The following is a 20,207-nucleotide window of genomic DNA, read 5'->3' on the forward strand; positions in this document are numbered from 1 at the left end:
TTGCTGGGCTAGTACAACCTAGTCCTCTTCTCAGGAGTTACAGATCAAGTTTCCGCTCCTCACAACTTTAAAAGCACCTTCTCCCCTCCACCCTGCATTCTTCCTCTCTTTCCTTCTCCTCAACCCCTTCTCCCACTTCCTTCATTCACCCTTCCCTCTCCTACCTGGATTTTAATTCCACAGTTTTGGTTAAAGGAATACAGAATGTGGTCAGAAATCCTGTCTAATTCTGAAAGGCCACAGTGAAGTAGAGAGCAGCACATTTGGTGAAGCAAATAGTTCACTGCTATTTGATCTTACATCTAATGCTATCGTGTTTTCCAAGTACGCTGCTTTACCTGTCTCTCATCTCATCTAACTCTGCACGACCCAGTGAGCTCACCAGGCAGAGTCTGACTGAGAGGAGAGCCCAAAGCAGAGAGATTGGTGGCTGGCTGAAGTGTGGTGACACTCCAGTTTTGACTCCACTTCATTCTTCAGCCTGCTACAGTACCTGAGGAAGGAAAGGGAGAAAGCGTAGGTGGTGGCGTATGCTATGCTTAAGTCTTGGAGCCTTTGATCTGGGTGAAGAAAAGGACTTCAAAAAGACGCTTCGGACACACCACAAACCCTGTGTATATTCTCTGTGTAGCCCTTTCTGAGGAGTGCCAGTTCCAAGGAGAGTACAGTCCATTTTTATGCTTATACCAGATAACTCATGGCCACTAGGCTCGGGGCCCCCACCTGCCATGTCAGTAAGCCCTGGACTCCATTGACATGCAACCCCTTTAGGCTGCCTTTTAAAGCTGCACAACTTACTGTGTACTATTAAGTGCCATCCAGTTGGCTCTGACTCATAGTGACCCCATGTAAGGTTTAAGAGGAGCAGCTGGTGGGTTTGAACTGCCAACCTTGTGGTTCACAGGCCAGTGTTGCTCCTATAACACCACACCAGGAGTCCATTGTGTGCTGGGCATATTAAATTAAATGTGTTCTCTCAGTCTTTGTGGCAGTATGAGAGATCTGAGATACATTTGAGATAGATACCTATTGTGAAGGTAAAGGGAACTGAGGTTTAGAGTCAGTGAGTTGCAAAGCCAGGACAGTTTTGCTCCAGGACATGTGCTCAGTCAATTTAGCGTTCTTCCAGCCTCTATTGCCTGTTCTCTAGGCTTTCCATCTCAAGTTCCTTCAACCATTGGCGTTTCTGTTGATACTTTGGCCTTGGTTGAAGGAGGGTGTCAGTTCATTCTTTCCTACATTAGTTGTTGTTATGTGCTGTTGAGTCAGTTCCCATTCATAGTGACCTTGTATAGGGTTTGTGAGGAGCAGTTGGTGAGCTTGAATTGCCTACTTTGCCGTTCATACCGATGTTGTGGTTGAGTGCTTCCCCTACAGCGCCACACTAGGAATGACCTTCAGGTAGGTAGGAATCATCCACCCCATGACAAATGCAAAGAGTGTACCCTAGATCCTCCATCCCCATCCACAGCTGTCATCCTGACCTAAACCAGAACCTCCTTCTATCACTTAGGACACTGCAAAAGCCTCCGGACAGTTTCCTGGCTTCTAGTCATGCCTTTCCACACTTAGGCAGACTCATCCTTTATAAAAACCAGGAACTGCCCTGCCTCTGCAGAAAGCCTGCCCACTGCACTTAGAATAGAACCCAGCCCCTTGCCCTGGCCTACTATTATTGCTACTTGGAGCCCTGGTGTGGTGCTGTGGGTTAATGCGCTGGACCGCATGTTCAAATTCAGCAGCCACTCCTTGGAAACCCTGTACAGGGTTGCTATGGGTCAGAACCAACTTGATGGCACATAATGACACCAACACTGTGTCTGCTCTCCATCTTCCCTTGTCAGAAATGCCCTGCCCTCCACATCATCTCCTGCCTGACTGCTGCTCTTCCTTCAGGTCTCAGGTCTCCAGAAAAGCCTCCCCTGACCACCCATTTCAGTATAGTCTCCTCAGTCCGTGTATCACATCTCCTTGTTTTGTTCTCTTCTAAAGCACTCCCCACTAACTGACATTTGCTTATTATTTTCAAAACAAATCCCTTTCTGCTAGAGCAGGATCCTGCCTTATTTTCAGCTCTGTCCTTAGGACCCTGCAGTCCCTGGCATAGTAGGTGCTCAGTAAGTATTTGCTGAATGTTGCCATAAATTTAACTCCTCGGGGCCCCACATTGATGCAGCCTTTCAAAACGGAAATCCTGGTGAGTTAGTATTCATAGAGGTACTTCACCACAGTGTTGGCTGGCCCCTCCTGCCCCAGCTGTGGCTTTACTTCCCACATCTTATTCTGTCTCCACTCCTGCCCAAGAAAATGTGGTCCCCACCTTGGTCACTGACACTAACAGCAGAGGAACATAAGGTCTTACATTCTGTCACCAGCTGTTGTCATACGGGATAACCGGGTTCTTCCCCTTGAGCAGTGATTCAGAAACTAGTATGGATCAGTTCACCTGGGCTCTCCCCTCAGCATTTCAGATTCTCTAGGTCTGGGGTAGGGCCTGAGAATAGTTCCCAGGTGATGGCAAGGGGACAACACTTGGGGAAGGAGAGAAAAGATCAGCTCATCTGTGCAAGTGCTATTAGGCTGCCTATGCTTGCTCGGTGTCCAGGAATGTTTCCTGGCCCTGGCTCTGTATACAGTATACAGAAACCTCAAATTCCTGGGCATTCCCTTCCAAGCCTCTTTTTTTTTCTTTTTCCTTTTTTTCTTAAATGTTTTATTGTGAATTATGTGATAGTTTACATGGGAGAACATTAGTTTTACATTCATTCTATCGTATATCGTCTCATTGCCATGGTTACAATCCCCTCCATGCAATGCTTCCCCCATACCCCCCAGGTCTTCAGCACACAGTCACTCTCCCTCTCTGGATCTAAAGTCTCCAGCTGCTCCATCGCTCCACGTCATCATCTCTGGCTCCATTTCAGGCATCACTGCTTCTCTGGGTAGGGTCCCGCTCTCTGCTCTTCTCCCTTGATGGTCCTAGGGACCTCCGCTCTTAGACTGAAAAGTTAATCACTCCCCTACTTGCTATAAAACGTCTACCTTTACATTTCTGACCCTCACAGTCAGTCCTGATAACTATTATTCACTATTGTATCACTAGAGACCCGTCCCTTCCAAATCTCTTTTATCTGAAGAAGTAGGATCAGTACCAGATTTCTAGCTCCATTCAGTGTCTTCTCTTAATGGGCAACTGAACCAGTTTAAACTAGTAGCTTTCTTTTCAGGAGAGACCTGTGAGGCTTGTGCCGTTTTAAATAAAGACCAAGACCAGGCTAGGGTTTCCCAGGGTTGGCATGCTTAGATAGCTGCTGCTTTATGGCCATAGTTTTCCCAAAAATGTTTCCAAAAGCTTCAAAATCGTTTCAGCACCACAAATATTTTAATATGGTGCTGTGTTTCAAATTACTGCACGAAATGTTTTACTATGATATGGTATCAAACCCTATCAAATATTCATGCTTTCAACCTGATTGTCATGTTTTCTTTGTAATATCCCACAGCTGCTGACTTTTCAGTTTATATTTAGCCAAGAGGATAACTGGCTGACTTCTGATACTGACACAGATCCAGGAAAAAAATTCTTCTAGAAAGAATTCTTAAGTAACAGAAGCCAGTGTTTTCTTTCAGAAAGTCTTGGATTACTGTGATAACTGTGATATTTTAGCAACTTGGTGAAGTTATTGTTAACATTTTCATAGTTTTAGTTTTTCCAGTTATACTTATCCTTAGATGTGGATTTTCCTAGAATACAGTCTAGCTAGAAAGTAGAGCTTGTAGTTCTCATGGTTTTGCAAGATAAACGTAAGTCCATTTTTCTATCTTCTATGTTATCACTTGTGTGGTTCTGCAGGATAAGTGCTGGACTGCTAACTTCAAGGTCAGCAGTTCAAACCCACCAGTCACTCCTCAGAAACCATATAGAAGGTTGCTGAGTCAGAACCAACTCGACAGTACTTAACAACAACAACATAAAACACTTGTTTTCCAACTGCTTTCTGGGTGTTAGATTCAACAAATATTGGACGTCTCAAAGATTTAGGCTAATTCAGTGGATTAAAATACCATTAAAATAAAATATAATACGTGTTTGAGTATTCCTGGGTTTTCAAATCTGTTTTGATTTTTTTAGCATGTGTGGATTTAATTTTTGTAAATGTATTCATTGATTTTTTTTTAATTTTTTTTTTATAATTTTAATGTGCCCTGGTTTGGAACTTACACTCTCCATCTGGTACAGAATGAGATCTTCGCTTGCCACCGACCCTTACACAATGTGGCCGCCAATACTTGGATTTATATCCCTGCAACAGCCACGGAGGTCCTAGAACTAGGGTGTGGTCAAGCCATTTAAAATTAAGTGCTGTTTTGCTTGTTGAAAATATTGAAACTTTGTAGAAATTCTAAATGTAGTTTCTAAATGGTTTGGGATATTAGAATGTGTTTTCATAACATATTTCATGAAACCAGTTTCATTTTATAGTGAAGGATCCTTTTATTTTTGTGGTTTGGGTAAGAATCTCATTTCTCAAAAATAAAGCTTTCCCTAAAATAACATTTCATTCAAAGATAGAACTAGTTATAAAATTTTAATTATCTAAAAAAATTTGTAAACCACCTTAGGCATCTCAGTTCCATAGTATTCTGACCACAGTAGGAAAAGAGGAGAGCATTTATTGAGTACCAGGGTGTGCGCCATAGGATCAGCAGGGTGGCAGTTCAAACCCAACTGTTCTCAGAAGCCCTATACAGGGTTGTTATGAGTCAGAATCGACTCAACAGCACACAACAATTGTGTGCCAAGGATACTTGGTGACATAGTGGATTAAGAGCTGGGCTGCTAAACCGCAACGTCAGCAGTTTGAATCCACCAGCTGGCCCATGGAAGAAAGATGAGGCTTTCTACTCCCTTAAAGATTTACAGGCTCAGAAATCCTATACAGGGTCACTATGACTTGATGGCATGCAGCCACAACCACCGACCACCCATTGTGTGTTAAGGAGCATACCAGATGCTGGGGAGGAAACGTTGAGTGAGTGAGTCAGACAATTAAGAAAGAATGGAGAGGGAAAGGGGCAGTTTGGGCATCTTGCTGGAGGAAAGGTACATGTGGGGGTGGGGGTAGGAGCCTTCAAGAGTACCTCTACAGACTTTCTGGCCTCTAATTTAAGATTTATACTTACTAAAGTGATTATATCCAGATTTTAATTTAGAACTTTTATTGGACTATTTAAAGAACATAGTAAGCCCCTTGGATGATCTGAATAAAACTAGAATTCCCTTCTGGTGGTGCTATATTTTCAGAAATAAACCAGGATTAGAATTTTATGACCCTGGAGGATTATTCATTCTGAAATAACATCCCTAGCTAACAACCAGCTACCCATTCATTCAGCAAGCATTTGGGCACATATTGTATCTGGCAAGACCCTCTGAAGCATTCAGGCTACAGCAGTGGCCAAACAGCATGCTGCTCTCCTGTTCAGATAAACAACTAATGAAGTGAAGAGATTTCAGGTATCAAGTAATGCTGAGTGCTATGAAGAAAAACAAAAGCAAGATAGGAGAATGGGGAGGTAAGGGCTGTTTTTTAGGTAAGGAAGTCAGGAAAGGCCTTTTGAAGGTGTAAGGTATAAGGGAGCTAGCCGGTACACAGTGGGGTAGAATTCCAGAGAGAGGAAACAGCAAGTGCATGGGGCAGAAAGCACAAATTTGCACCCATTGAGGAATTTAGAGAAGGACTGATGTGACTGAAGAGGGAGGGGATGAAGGAGCAAGGGAGAGAGTGCTGAAGATGATGTGGGAGAGGCAGGTGGGGCTTTGGGGGTGGGGGGGACATGAGAGTTAAGGGTTTGTATGTATTCTAGTTGGAGTCTAGTGGAGGTGGAAGACTTTGAGTAGGGGACACTGGAGACTAGATTAAGTAGAGATCAGAGAGACAAACCCGTTCAGCTGGGGTGCATGGACTAGAGAAATTAGTGGAGTTGGTGAGAACTGCAGCCCTCCCTCCTGGTTACCCTCAGGATAAAGTCCAGTCCCTCTTAGTAATATGGCCTCTCACTTCTATGTACTCAGCTGTCAGCGATGGCTTTTTCTCTATTAGTGTTCAACAGCAAAGATGTCAGTTTGCGGACTAATGTACACCTGACCCAAGCCATGGTATTTTCAGTAGCCTCGTTTGCATGTGAAAGTTGGACAGTGAATGAATAAGGAAGACCACTGTGGAAGAATTGATGCATTTGAGTTATGGTGTTGGAGGAGAATATTGAAAGTACCATGGACTACCAAAAGAACAAACCAATCTGTGTTGGAAGAAGTGCAGCCAGAGTGCTCCTTGGAGACCAAGATGACCCAACTTTGTCTCTCATATTCGGACACATTGTCAGGAAGGACCAGTCCCTGGAGAAGGACATCATGTTTGGTAAAGTGGAGGGTTGGAGAAAAAGAAGACACCCTCCCCCACTCCCAACGAGATGGATTGATTGGCACAGTGGCAGCAGCAGTGGGCTCAAATGTAGCAACAATTGTGGGTTGGAGCAGGGCCAGGCATAGGGTCACTATGAGTTGGAACTGACTCGATGGCACCTATCAACAAAAGTCAGGAGGCACTTGGGCCACCAGAGTAGAATGCCTTTCACCCTCCCTTTGTTCCAGCATGCCTTCTTCCAGCATTTGGCTTAGATTTTAGTCATTCCCCTAATGTCATAGTTCTTAAGTGCTTTTATAACAGAAATGCTACAAGTGGGTGACTGCAACAAACAAGTTTATTTTCTCACAGTTTGTTCTTAAGTGCTGTCAAGTTGGTTTCAACTCCTACCCTGTCTAGGGTTTTCCAAGGAGCAGCTGGTAGGAAGCACTGGTTAGCAGCCTAGTGCTTATCTTACAGCACACTAGGATTCTTCTCACAGTTAGTTGTCTTGTGTCACTATGTCAGTTCTAATAGCGACAGTAGCGTTTCTGAGAGTGACTGTTGGGTTTGAACTGCCAACCTTGTGGTTACCAGTCCTGAGTTTATCCTATAGCACTACCCCAGGACTCTGAGTTTAGGTAGCTAGACATCTAAATTCAGAGCATATGCCCTAGGGGAAGGCTTTCTCTGTTGACTCTGGAGGAAGCTCCTTGTCTCTGAGATTCAGGTGGCATGGCCTTTCTCTTCCCCCATCTCTATGTCCATTTTAACTCTTGTAAAAACTCAGCACAAGGCTCGCTTCACACCACTCTTGCTTCTTTAACATAACAAAACTCATTCTCATAGGGGATTGTAATCTGAGGAAATAAATACATCCATAACACGGAAGCTTTTTCCACTTGCTGAGGCTACATGATATACTTATGGAGGAAAGGAAGAAGAAATAATGAATAAGAAAAAGTGTTTTGGAGTTGAGCAGATCTGATTCAAGTCCTGTTGAATCCTGCTGCTTCCAGGGTTACCTAGGGTAAATGGCCTAACCTCTCTTTGCTTCAATTTCCTTTGCTGCATTGAAGTCATAATATTTATTGCACACTCCAGATTGACAGCCACAAACAAGATATCATGGATATTCTCTCTCTTTCTGAGATTCTGAAATAGAGGTTTTTGGTGGTGGCGGCCTGTGGGAAATCCCAGGATAGTTCAACCTTGAAATGGCAGGTAAAATTGTATACCTATGCATTTGTGCAGGGAAAAAGGTCTTCAGCCTTTGACACATTTCAGAAATTCAGAGGATAACAAACATTGTCCTATGGTAGGCTCCATTTCTCTCTAGTTGTGTTTCATTGAACTTTGGAGGTAAATATCTTGTTAACCATTGTTGTTTGTTGTTGTTGTTAAGTGCCATCGAGTCGGGTCCGACCCATAGCGACCCTGTACAAGGTTTCCGAGGGTATAAATCTTTACGGGAGTAGAAAGCCTCATCTTTCTCCCGCGGAGCGGCTGGTAGTTTCGAACCGCTGATCTTAAGGTTCCGCTGATCTTAAGGTTCGCAGCCCGATTCGTAACCACTACGCTACCATAGTGAGACTTTATTAGACATGATACCAAAAAAACCTCTTTTAGTTCATAGCTCTGAGAATGTATAGCATGGTGGTGGTAGTGTTGCTGTAGACTCATAGTGACCCTGAATAGGGTTTCCGAGGCTGTTGAGCTGAAACCTTCATTTTTCTCCCACAGAACAGCTGGTAGTTTTGAACTGCTGACCTTGAGGTTAGCAGCCCTACTCTTAACCATATGCTACCAGAGTGTAGTGCTGAATAATTGTTGCATTAAAAGAAGGGATGTATATAATGTGCATATTTTATTGATAAATTTATATATAGGGAATTTTTAAAAACCTTTTATTGTGAATTGAGTGAAGGTAACAGACAAGATCCTCAGCTTTATTTTGAACCAGTCATATATGTTTTGTTTAGTCTCCATGCTTGTACTCCCTTCTTGTAATAATAGTTACTCTGCTTCCTCCCTGTGGCTTCCCTTTTTACATCTTAAATTTCACAGTGAACATGGCAAAAATATTTGATGTACACATACAAAACATAAATATATATATTCATTTAAATGTCCAAAGGGCACATTTGTGAGCAAGCCTCCTGCCCACAGGCACACAGCCTTTCTCTGTCCATGGGCCTATAAGCCCTCTGCTGCTCTGTCTTCCTCTGCCGCTGTTGCTGTCGCCGCTTTTCTGAGTGGGATCTCGTGCTCCACTCATGCTCTTCCTTCTTGATGGTCCTGAGGTCCTCTGTTCCTGCAATGAACGATTAAATTACTGCCCCCTTTTGGTTACCCATCTTTTACAATTAAAGTTGTGATAGTCACAGTCCTGCTAACAATTACAATTTGAATCATAAAATCCTACTACTAAGGGTTGGAAATGTCAAGGTAGACGTTTTGTAGCAAGGAGGGGAGGTCCCTGGGACCATCAAGGGAGAAGAGCGCAGAGTGGGACCCTACCCAGAGAAGCAGTGATGCCTGAGGGAGGCAGAGACGATGAAGTGGAGAGATGGAGCAGCTGGGAACTTTAGACACAGGGAGAGGGGTTGTGTGCTGATGACCCAGGAGTGGGGTGGGAGTGGGGGCGGCTTGTAGGGTATACCCTTTGGTTGGTTGATGATGCATGGAGGGAATTATAACCATGGCAATGAAATGATATACCATAGGATGAATGTAAAACTAATGTTCTCCCATATAAACTATCACATAATTCACAATAAAACATTTAAAAAAAAAAAAAAAAGATCGCTGTGGGTCGGAACTGACTTGATGGCAGTTAACAACAACAACAGAAATAAATCCTATCACTGTCATTCCCATCCTCTTTCACCAGATCCATCTGGAAAATGGGAAAACCTTATCCCCCTCGTGCGGAATCTAAGGACACTCATGGAAGCTTGTAAGCCAGGCACTTTGTGCCTTTATAGCTTCCTGTTTTTTATGCCAGTGTATAAATTGCCTGTTCCTATTAACCCAGTGCACTGAGGAAACAGGCTTGATCCTTGATATGAAGAATCCTTCCATTTCGGTTGGAATTTTGAGCTACTGCATCCATAAGCAGAAGTCTAGTTCTTCAAATTGTAGCTGTTCATACTTGCTCATGGAGTCCTAGTGTGCAGTGGTGTAATGTGTTGGACTGCAAAGTTGGTTTGAACTGCAAGGTTGGTGGTTCAAGCTCACCAGCTGCTCCTGGGAAACCCTTATACAAGGTCACTGTAGGTCAGAACTGACTCGATGGCAACAACAAGACTTGCTCACATTATCAAACTTATTTCTCCTCATCTGTTTGATTCCTGATCGGCTAGCCATCCAAACTAGGTCAAATGTCTGCAACTTTGGGAGTTCATGCATGCTTCCCCACACTTCAGACCAGCTAGCCGCTTCACTCTCCATTCTGGCTGTGTAGGGAAATTTTGATGAACAGTTAAAAAGTCTAGTAAACCGTTTTTTAAATTACAGTTCTAAAATGTAGAGTTCAGCGTTATCAACTAACCAGTGATGATTATGTGGCTTCTATTTTAACATCAGGAAAAATTAAATGAGCCACTGCAGAGTTTGTCTTTTTTGTTGTTGTTATTTCTGATTTCTGCTGTTATTACCCACCCACCCACCCACCCCAAAACTTTTTCTTTCTTTTTTTTAGAAACTATTGTGAATTATGGGACTGTTTATAGAGACAGCATCATTGGGTTTACTTTCAACAAATCAGATACTTTGTTTCTTCTCAATGACTGCAAGCCCTTCCATGCAACATCAGGCTTCCTCCTGTGATTGTTATTTACAGTCCCCCCACCTTCCCACCCTCTCAACTTTGTCCTTAGGTAAATGTTGCCCTTGTAATTTTGAATGTTTGACCATAGTGTGCATACAGTACCAGTGTTATTATATATCTCTTGGCTGCTGGGCTGAAAATTGGGGTGAGAGGGTAAATTCCTTTCCAGAGACGAAGGGTTCAAGGTCTATAGTCTCAGGTTCCTCCAGTCTCTTTCTGACCAGTAAACCTAATCTTTTTTTTTTTTTTTTTTCTTTTTAAATAATGTTTTGTTCCACATTTTCTCCCCCTCTATCTGAGACCTTCAGAGCAGTTGACCATCTAGTTCTTCCGGTTCCAAACTTTGTTTTTAATCTGTTTTAGAGTAAAAGTTTATAACTTAGAAGAAAGGAAAATGAACGATCTTCTTGAGCTACCCAGAGTTTATGGACTTTAAATGCTTCAAGGTTTAGTTAAATCAGGGTTAATAGAATACTCACTGCCCAGTGCCAGATTATCATATTTTCTAATCTTTATATAATTACTCATCTGACCAAAGGAAGGGATGTAAATGTTCTTTGTACTAACCCTAGAATATTAAGTCTCAAATGGATTTTTGAGAGCAAATAGATGACCCCAGATGTTGCACTCTGGTGGTGGTCTATGAGTACAACCTGGCCCACATGCATTTGGCGTGAATGAAAGAGTGACTACTCCATTTAGAATAGTCACAAGATTCTAACGCATTTCAGTTCATCAGTAGCCATGACTACATAAACAAAGGCTCTTTGAGGACTTCATTAACTTTGAAGAGTGTACAGAGGTCTTGAGACCAAAAAAGTTTTAGAATTGCCATTCAGGTGAGATAACTTACTAAATTGTTATCGTGGTGTTGTTAAGTGCTGTCCAATAGGCTCTGACCCTTAGAGACCCTATATATAAGCGTTTCCAAGGAGTGACTGGTGAGTTTGAACTGCCAGCCTTGTGGTTAGCAGTCTAGTGTTTATCCTACAGTGCCACACCAGGGTTCCATAGATGAATGCTATCGTTGTTAGGTGCCATCGATTTGGTATCGACTCATAGCCACCTTATGCACAGCAAAACAAAACACTGCCCAATCCTGGGCCAACCTCACTATTGTTGCCCATTGATGTTGCCACTTTGCCAATCCATCTCATTGGGGGTCTTCCTCTTTTTCTCTGACCCACCCCCCCACCTTATAATTATTCTAACATTTATATTTATCTTTCAGCTCCTTTTTGCTTGGACTATTTCTAGACTGCCTGTTAGATATTGGCCAATCTGAAGTTTTTTATTTAACTATTTCAGCTACCTGTTTTACAGCTTGAATCCAAATTAAGTCACTGTATAATGCCAATATTGCAATGACAACAAAAAGCTGTCTTTGGTCCTTTATGGTGTTTAATTACTATTCCAAACACTAATATGTTGAAACTGACCTCCTTATCTCTTTGGTTCACTTGTATATGTGGGTTTTGCACACTTTGTTATTAAGTAGTTGAATGTCTGATCTACTGGAAGTATCTGATCAATTGGAATTATGTGGCTAATTCCTTATGTAATAGTTTGCCCTACTTCACAAGTAAAAATCAAACATTAGAATAATATAACTTGAAGTCACTTTCTGTTTTGAAACATAACAGCAATGAATTTGTGATATTTCAATGTTGGGATTTCCTATTCAGGTCTGGTTGTTAAATGAAGAAGTAATGTTTCCAGCCATAATGACATTCTTGAGTCCTGGTGTGGTGCTATGGGTTAATACACTGGATTGCAAAGTCAGTTTGAACCCCAAGGTCCGTGTTTCAAGCTGCCCCTCAGGAACCCTGTACAGGGTCACTATGGGTTGGAACCGACTCAGTGGCACTTAACAACAAGAAGTCCTAACTGGTTGACTGTGTGTCATCGAGTTCGTTCCAACTCATAGCTACCATGTATAGGTTTCCAAGACTGTAAATCTTTAGGGGAGCAGAAAGCCTCATTTTTCTCTTATGGAGTACCTGATGGCCACAAACTGCTGGTCTTGTGATTAGCAGCCAACCAGGGCTCCTTAAAATAGCCCTTGTTGTTGTTAAGGGCCATTGAGCTGGTTCCTACCCATAGCAACCATGTATAGGGTTTCTAAGGAGTAGCTGGTGAGCTTGAACTGCTGCTTGACTTTTAAATGCATGGCACATGGAAGTAGCACATTTTTTAAGTGACTACAAAGAGCAACTCAGAATAGAGGTCACAGGTGCAACAATGTCATCGCAGCATTAACAGGCTCAGTGACAGAGGCTATTGTACCTCTCCTTTCTTCACTCCAATCTGATAATTTAGTAACTTCAGAAACATGGGCTATTTAAAGTCAGTCACAGAGGGAATCGAGATTTCTACTTCTGAAGAATCTGCCATCCTTTCTGAGATAGGTGTTGACTGAGCAATGCCCTGAAGAAGGTATAGGAGCCTGGCTTAGGAGGGGAGTAAGAGCAAAGATGTCAGCTTGAGTACTAAGGTGCGCCTGACCCAAGCCATGGTATTTTCAATAACCTCATATGGATGCAAAAGCTGGACAGTGAATAAGGAAGACCGTAGAAGAATGGATGCTTTTGAGCTATCGTGTTGGAGGAGAATATTGGAAGTGCCATGGGCTGCCAAAAGAACCAACAGCTCTATGTTGGAAGAAGTGCAGCCAGAGTGTTCCTTGGAGGCCAGGATGGCCAAACTTCGTCTCTCATACTTCAGACACATTGTTACTGGAGAAGAATATCATGTTTGGTAAGGTGGAGGGTCAGAGATCAAGAGGAAGACCCCCAGTGAGATGGATTGGCACAGTGTCAGCATCAGTGGGCTCAAGCGTGGCAACAGTAGTGAGGTTGGCCCAGGATCCGGCAGTGTTTCATTCTGCTGTGCATAAGGTCGCTATGGGTCAGTACCAACTGATTGTTGGCACCTAACAACAATCTTATAGGCAGAGGGACAGCCAGCAAGTGAGTTGATATATATAGTTCCTAAGTTGTGTTTTATTATGCAAATATAGGATCAGGGAAAAAGAAAATTTAAAAACGTAGAAAAGGGAAAAAAAAACACTCAGTTTTTACACCTAGCAAAAACCATCATTAGTATCTTGGACTGTACCTTCCAATTTTCATAAGCTTCTTAAGAGGTCACTATGTGAGTACAGTACCGTACCACCAGAACCTCTCCTTTTTAGTGCAGATTAATGCGTTATCACTGAGTCCTGGGGTACAGAGCTTAATATGCAGTAAGTTGCTAATGGTATAGAAGTAGCAATGCACATTAAACCCCTCCCCCCCCAACCAAATTAGTTAGGTTTCATTAGATTTAACATTCTCTACAGAAGTCCTTGTATTGCTGACTTATTGTTACAGTGTCACAAACTTCCTCCGGTGTTGTGTTTGCTAGAGGCGCATTGATTTAATATAGCTGAGAAATCCAATTTGATCTATGGTTGAAAATGCAAATGTTTTTCAGACAAGCCATTCAAGTGTGCTTTTAATTTTTTATTGTTTCAAGTCCCATCTGTGCTGTTATTTACTAAATATTTTTCTTCAATCAGCTGATTTTTTTGCTTATATTCTTTTTTTTTTTTTTAACTTCCTATTGTGAAAGAGCTCTGGTAGCGTAATAGTTACGAATCGGGATGTTAACCGCAAGGTCAGCAGTTCGAAACCACCAGCTGTTCCTCGGGAGAAAGATGAGGTTTTCTGCTCCCGTAAAGATTTACAGCCTCGGAAACCCTGTACAGGGTCGCTATGAGTTGGAACTGACTCCACGGCACATCACTACCACTACCATTGTGAATTGGGTGAAGGTTTACACAGCAGCTCATCAGTCCCACATCCAACATATCACACACCTCGTGTCATAACAATGATCACACAATCCACCCCATGAACCATCAACAGTATTTACCTCTCCTCACTTTATTCGCCCCCTCACCTTCCCTCACCCTGTAACCATCATCGAATATTTCATTTAGCAAGAAAATCTTTTCTTTTTACAGCAGCTTAAATTCATTCTTCAAGAAAACTTTTACACATTGTTGTAAATGGGAAGTTAGTATATTACTTACCATAAATAAATTAACTCTTAAAGATGCGTGTGTGACTATACAATACTCACCCACACACCACTGTTGTCACATGACACAACACTGGCAACTCCATCTCCAATTGTTCACACCAAGAACTGGTGAGAGTCATAGTTGTGTTGTTAAGTGACCCTGAGTCACTCTGAGTGACTTTTCTCCCACAGCACAGCCTGTCACTCGGGCCTCCCAGGTATCTAGACTGGTGCCGCTTTGGGCTCTGTGGCCCTGCTGCCTGGTTTGTATCCTAGCCTCCTGACTGCTACTGCCCGCGCTCCCTGTTGTTCTCCTGGTACTCGCAGGGATCTTGTGAGAAACCAGGCAGGTGATGATGTCACAACTCGAGTGGCTTCTCGTGTGGCTCTGTAGCAGCCAGTCCTTCATCAGCTCCTCCATCTCTCTCTCTCTCTCTCTCTCTCTCTCTCTCTCTCTCTCTCTCTCTCTCTCTCTCTCTCTCGGTTCTCGAGATGTTGGCATCCTTACTGCTCTTTGACGGTCTAGGCAAGATCCTGCTTCCAATTTCCCAGTCTGCCTGGAAGACTCCGACCCCAGAGCTAAGTCCTGCTCCCGTGACCTCTTCGGGTCCTTAGTCCTGACACTGGATCTCAGTGAGGCTTCCCATGATCAACTTTGTGAAAATGCTCACCTCATCCCCACTCTGCCCCAAACACCATCATCTACCATGTAATTGACATGTTTATAGATTATATGCCTCCCCTTAGAATGGAAGCTCCATGAGGGTAGGAATTGTTTGCTTGCTCCCCAGTGCCTAGAAAAATGCCTAGTTGTGGTGCTATAGGATAAGCACAGGATTACTAACTGCAAGGTCATTGGTTCAGAGCCACCAGAAACCCTGTACAAAGTTGCTATGAGTCAAAACTGACTTGAAGGCGCCCAGCATACTAGTAGGTGCTCAATTATTTGTTGTGATTGGGTTGATGGTGGCTTGTGTCTCACATTAGAGGACATACTGAGATACACTGGGAATACCTATAGTCTTGGGTCTCTTCAGTGGGTCTTCTTCACAGTCACTTGGTCCTGTTGTTTACCTCTGAGAGCCTGGCCATTTGGAGTTCCACACTGAAAGTAAGAGGAGCCTGTATGTAGCTCCTGAGTACTGAGTTACATGTGGGTGGGGGGGGGCAGTTTGGAAGCATCCACTCCAGGAAACATGCTCTGTATCCTAAAACAGGAAGAGGACTGGTCTTCTCTGCCCTCCCTCAGCCGCTTCACTGTCTGGCTCCTGTGCCTAGACCCCTCTCTAGAAGATACCCAGAAATGATTCAGGCCTTAGTCTGAACGAACTCAGGTTCCACTACTTGACCCTGTGAAGTATGTTTACATAGTTGCTTTCATGAGCCACCTTCCAGACTTTGAAATTTCTGGAAACATTAAATCGGAGAATGTCTAGCATCATTTAGCTTTTCTCAGAAGTCAGGAGAGAGGCTGTGGCTTAATAATTGAAATATTAACTGTGTATTTAGAGTATATCCTTGAGTGGCACAAAACTGGAAAAAAAAAACAAGCACGCTTCATCTCTGGGACTGAACTCACCCCCTGGGCTTAATTTTCAGCCAAGAATCTCTGTGAGCCGGAACTTACTCAATGGCACCTAACAACAGTAGATAGGTATACGATAAGGACAGCACTAGTGAGGAATCATCAGCCATTCAAGATTCAAAGGGCAGCATTCACCTAAGAACAGAATTCCAGAGGGTTAGGAAAGGAGGAGGGAAAGTAACAAGATTCACAGCGAGGAAGGTGAGATGAGTGATGGGCCATGGAAGGGATTACAGTCATTGAGATAAAACTGATGATCTGCTCTGTAAGCTTTCACTCAATTTACAATAAAAAGTTTTAGAGATATATATATTGTTGTTGTCAAGCTGTTTCCAACCCATAGTGACCCTGTATAGGGTTTTTGAGGAGCTGCTGGTGAGCTTGAACCGTCAACCTTGTAGTTCAAACAGCACCACACCAGGACTCTCTTACATATAGAAAAAAATGTAAAATATATCCTCTGGCACCTTCAGCTGATGCTTAGCAGACAAAGCTGTCCAGAGCAGCTATTCCTCATGAGATAGCTTGAGAGTTATTGTAACAGATAAGTAAATGACCAATGCACTTTGCTAGTACTTGAGACTGGTGGTTTTCATTTCAAGTGGATCCAAATCAGTGTTTAGAAATGTAAATCTGTTCTTAAGTTTGTCAGAGCTATGACAATGGGGTGTGGGATGGGGTGTCCTCCTATGTTTACCTAGCTTTGGTTTAATAGCCCTTCCCCTGGTAACTGTACGGGTGCCCCCTTTCCACTGGTTGGGCTGATTGGTCTAGAGAATGTCTGTAAGCAGTAAGTCTGTGATGCAACAAGTTTCAGCCATTTTTTGCATGGTAGTATCTTTGTTCCTTGGTAGTAATAATTAGCAGTTAGCTCTAGGCTTGCAAGTTCCCCTGGAGTTGCTAGTATCTTGAATTTCTTTCCATTTATTTTAGGAGTAAAAGTCCCTCGCAATTTTCGACTGTTGGAAGAACTCGAAGAAGGCCAGAAAGGAGTAGGAGATGGCACAGTTAGCTGGGGTCTAGAAGATGACGAAGACATGACACTTACAAGATGGACAGGGATGATAATTGGGCCTCCAAGAGTAAGCGTCGAGCTACGGCTATAAATGTCAATGTCTTAAAATTCACTGTGCCTCCTTTAAAAAAAATATTAGCCTTATCACGGAAAAGCTCACCAATGGTATATTTTCTGAAATGTGGCTATTTTTTTTGACCAGTTTCAGTTTATATATTTGAACTTCCTCTGATGCTGTTTAATCCCTCTAAATGGTAAGCAAAAACCTATTCAGACTCCTAGTGTGAATTTACATGACAATGTAGACAGTGATGTTTGAGGTAATTGCATTCTCAGGTGTAGTTTAGAACAATCTCCTGGGCTTATCAAATAACAAGGCTCCAGGGATAGCCAGCATTCCTGAAGATAGTTTCCATAGCTTTAATTCACTGCCCCCCAGTCCTGCCATGCATCTGTGTCATGAGTCATTGAGCCCTTCAAGGTTTCATTTTTTAAATTTCAGACTTCTATTGCATTGCACCAGAAGGACAGCAGGATGAGTATACAGTGTCCTCTCTCATTCAGTTTTGAAAATCTAAGGTATTTTAAAATTCTTAGGAAAACTTTTTATCACCTGATTGTTAGAAGCTGTCAACTTGGTTCCAACTTTTAGTGACCTTGTGTTCAAAAGAATGAAGCATTGTGGCAGCCACTGTGTCAGTCCATTTCCAAGAAGGTGTTTTTTGTTTTTTTATTTTCTCTAAGGACTGGTCCCTTTTGATAACATTTTCTAAGTACATGAGACAGTCTTGCCTTCCTTGCTTCTTGGAAGCATTCTGGTTGTGCTTCCAACACAGATTTGTTTGCTCTTCTGGGATTACAACTAAAAACACGTTTAAAATAGCTTTAAACGCATCTTTCACACATAATTAGTATATAGTTTTATATCATGTTCACTTACATTTAAGGATTAAAGCAAGTATATTACTCTGGTGGACATATGGGAAAGCTCTCGTTTGTGCAGCATACAAGGATAATATTGAAGTCAAAGGAGCAAAAAATCCTGTCTTTCATATTTTGTGAATGTTGTGGTCACTGTGTGCTATTAAGTTCGGTGCTGACTCATAGTGATCCTGTATAGGGTTTCTAAGGCTGTAAATCTTTATGGGCGCAGAAAGCCTCATCTTTCTCCTGCAGAGCAGCTAGTAGATTTGAACTACTGACTTTGAGGTTAGTAGCTCAGCTCATAATCCACTATGCTGCCAGAGCTCCTTTTCGTAAATGTTGTTGTTGTTAATGTGCTGTGGAGTCGGTTCCAACTCATAGCGGCCCCGTACAGGGTTTCTGAGGCTGTAAATCTTTACGGGAGCAGAAAGCCTCAGCTTTCTCCTGTGAAACAGCTCTATTCGTAACCATTACATATCCATACATAAATTATATCCATGGTAGATGAGACCCATGACGTTTCCCATCAGACAGATAAACATTTTCAGTTTATCAGAAATACCTGATATTTGTAGCGAATTTATAATTAGAGGGCATTTCGAAAAAGCAAAAATGAGCCTTAGAATTTCAGTACAGATTTATTGCCTACCTGGTCACCTCTGGTCTGTCAGTCCCAGATATCTCTGCTAGTCAGACCAAGGCAGTGGAGATGGAAAAGGTGGCCTTGCTTTTAGAGCTCTGATTTATGAGCATCCCAGTCTCATTGTGCAAATTCTAGCCTGTTTTGTTTTTTGTAAGGATATGTAATTGTAAGCCCTCATGAAATTCCACTTAATTCGCATAAGAATCCATTGTTTGCTACTACTCTTGTGTTGTTGCATTCCATTTTATAGATAAGGAAACAGACCCAGAGATGGGAAGTCACTTGCCTAAAGTCGCAAAGCTGATAATTTCCAGACCAAGTCTGTCTGACTCCAGAGCTTGTGCTGCCCTAGAGTCCTGCTACACCGCTTCTCTCATTATGTTGTTTATATTTGTTACCATCCTGGAGTTACTCACAGTGTTAAGTAGTAATTGTATGTAGGAGTCTAGAAATAGAGTCCCATAATGTGACACTTGTTTCAGACAAGCAGTAGGAGAGTCCACTTGAATGTCACAGGACCTGCCCCCTGCTCATGCTGAATGCTGATGGCCTTCATTCATTCGTCCCATGTATGAGCAGCGTTCTGCACTAGCACAGTGGGAAATAGAAAGGACATAGGACATGACCCCAGCAAGCAGGGAAGAGTGTTGTTGTTATGTGCCATGGAGTCGGTTCCGACTCATAGCGACCCTGTACAGGATTTCCAAAGCTGTAAATCTTTATGGGACCAGAAAACCTCATCCTTCTCCTGTGGAACAGCTGGTAGTTTCAAACTGCTGACCTTGCGGTTCGCAGCCCTATTCGCAGCCACTACGCTAGCAGGGAACAGTGAGTTAGGCATTAACTGTCTGGACAATCCCATGTTCATCTTAAGAGTGTCACTAACACATGAAAAATGATTGGCTTTGCCATTTAATGTTATTCTTGAGTTGTTTTTGTAATCCTGTAGTTTTCAGTAAGCCCTGGTGCAGCATTGTAGACTAGATTAGCGCTGACTGGTAACTGCAAAGTCGGCAATTCACACCCACTAGTTGTGCTCAGAAACCCTACACAGGGTTGTATGAATCTGAGATGGCGTAAAACAAAAGCACCATAATTTTGTGTACCTGACCCAAATCATGGCATTTTATAACACTTCATATGCATGTGAAAGCTGGACGAAGAATAAGAAAGACCAAAGAACTGATGCCTTTGACTTAGGATGTTGGTGAGGAATACTGAATATATCTGAAGACTTCCAGAAGAACAAATAAGTCTGTCTTGGAAGTACAGCCAGAATTCTCCTTAGGAGTGAGGATGGCAAGACTGCCTCACTCATTTGGACATGTTGTCAGAAGGGACCAGTCCCTGGAGAAGGGCATCATGTTTGTGAAAGCAAAGGGGGGTCAACAAAAAAGATGAAAACCCTCATCAAGACAGATTGACATAGTGGCTGCAACAATGAACTGAGACATAGCAACAGTTGTGTGAATGGAGCAGGAATGGGTGGTGTTTCGGTCTGTTGTGCATCGGGTCACTATAAGCAGAACTGACTTGACTGCACCTAATAGCAATCAGTTTTTTGCAGGGAGGGGGTGTATGTGTGAAGGATTGTTCATTCGTCTTTATCTGTTTACTTTTTCTTTGTTTTTTAAAGAAGATCATGATTTTCTGTAACTATTGAGGAGAAGTATTGAGGAAAGCTCAATCTAAAAATATTGTTTCTCCATTGAAATACTTTTCTTTGCTGCTTCTGA

The 20,207-nt window shown here is 42.6% G+C and overlaps 1 protein-coding gene across 1 annotated transcript in view; it reads left to right on the forward strand.

Moving 5' to 3' along the window:
• The window catches only part of LOC102837023 (ubiquitin-conjugating enzyme E2 variant 1-like), a 34,286-nt gene that overhangs the window by 3,363 nt on the left and 10,716 nt on the right, over positions 1–20,207 (forward strand). The window contains exon 2 of the mRNA XM_006839325.1: positions 16,823–16,971. Within this exon, the coding sequence (XP_006839388.1) occupies positions 16,823–16,971 (149 nt within the window). The remainder of the gene's footprint in view (positions 1–16,822; positions 16,972–20,207) is intronic.

The sequence above is a fragment of the Chrysochloris asiatica genome, unplaced genomic scaffold (assembly GCF_000296735.1).
Source record: "Chrysochloris asiatica unplaced genomic scaffold, ChrAsi1.0 scaffold00023, whole genome shotgun sequence".
Taxonomy (NCBI): domain Eukaryota; kingdom Metazoa; phylum Chordata; class Mammalia; order Afrosoricida; family Chrysochloridae; genus Chrysochloris; species Chrysochloris asiatica.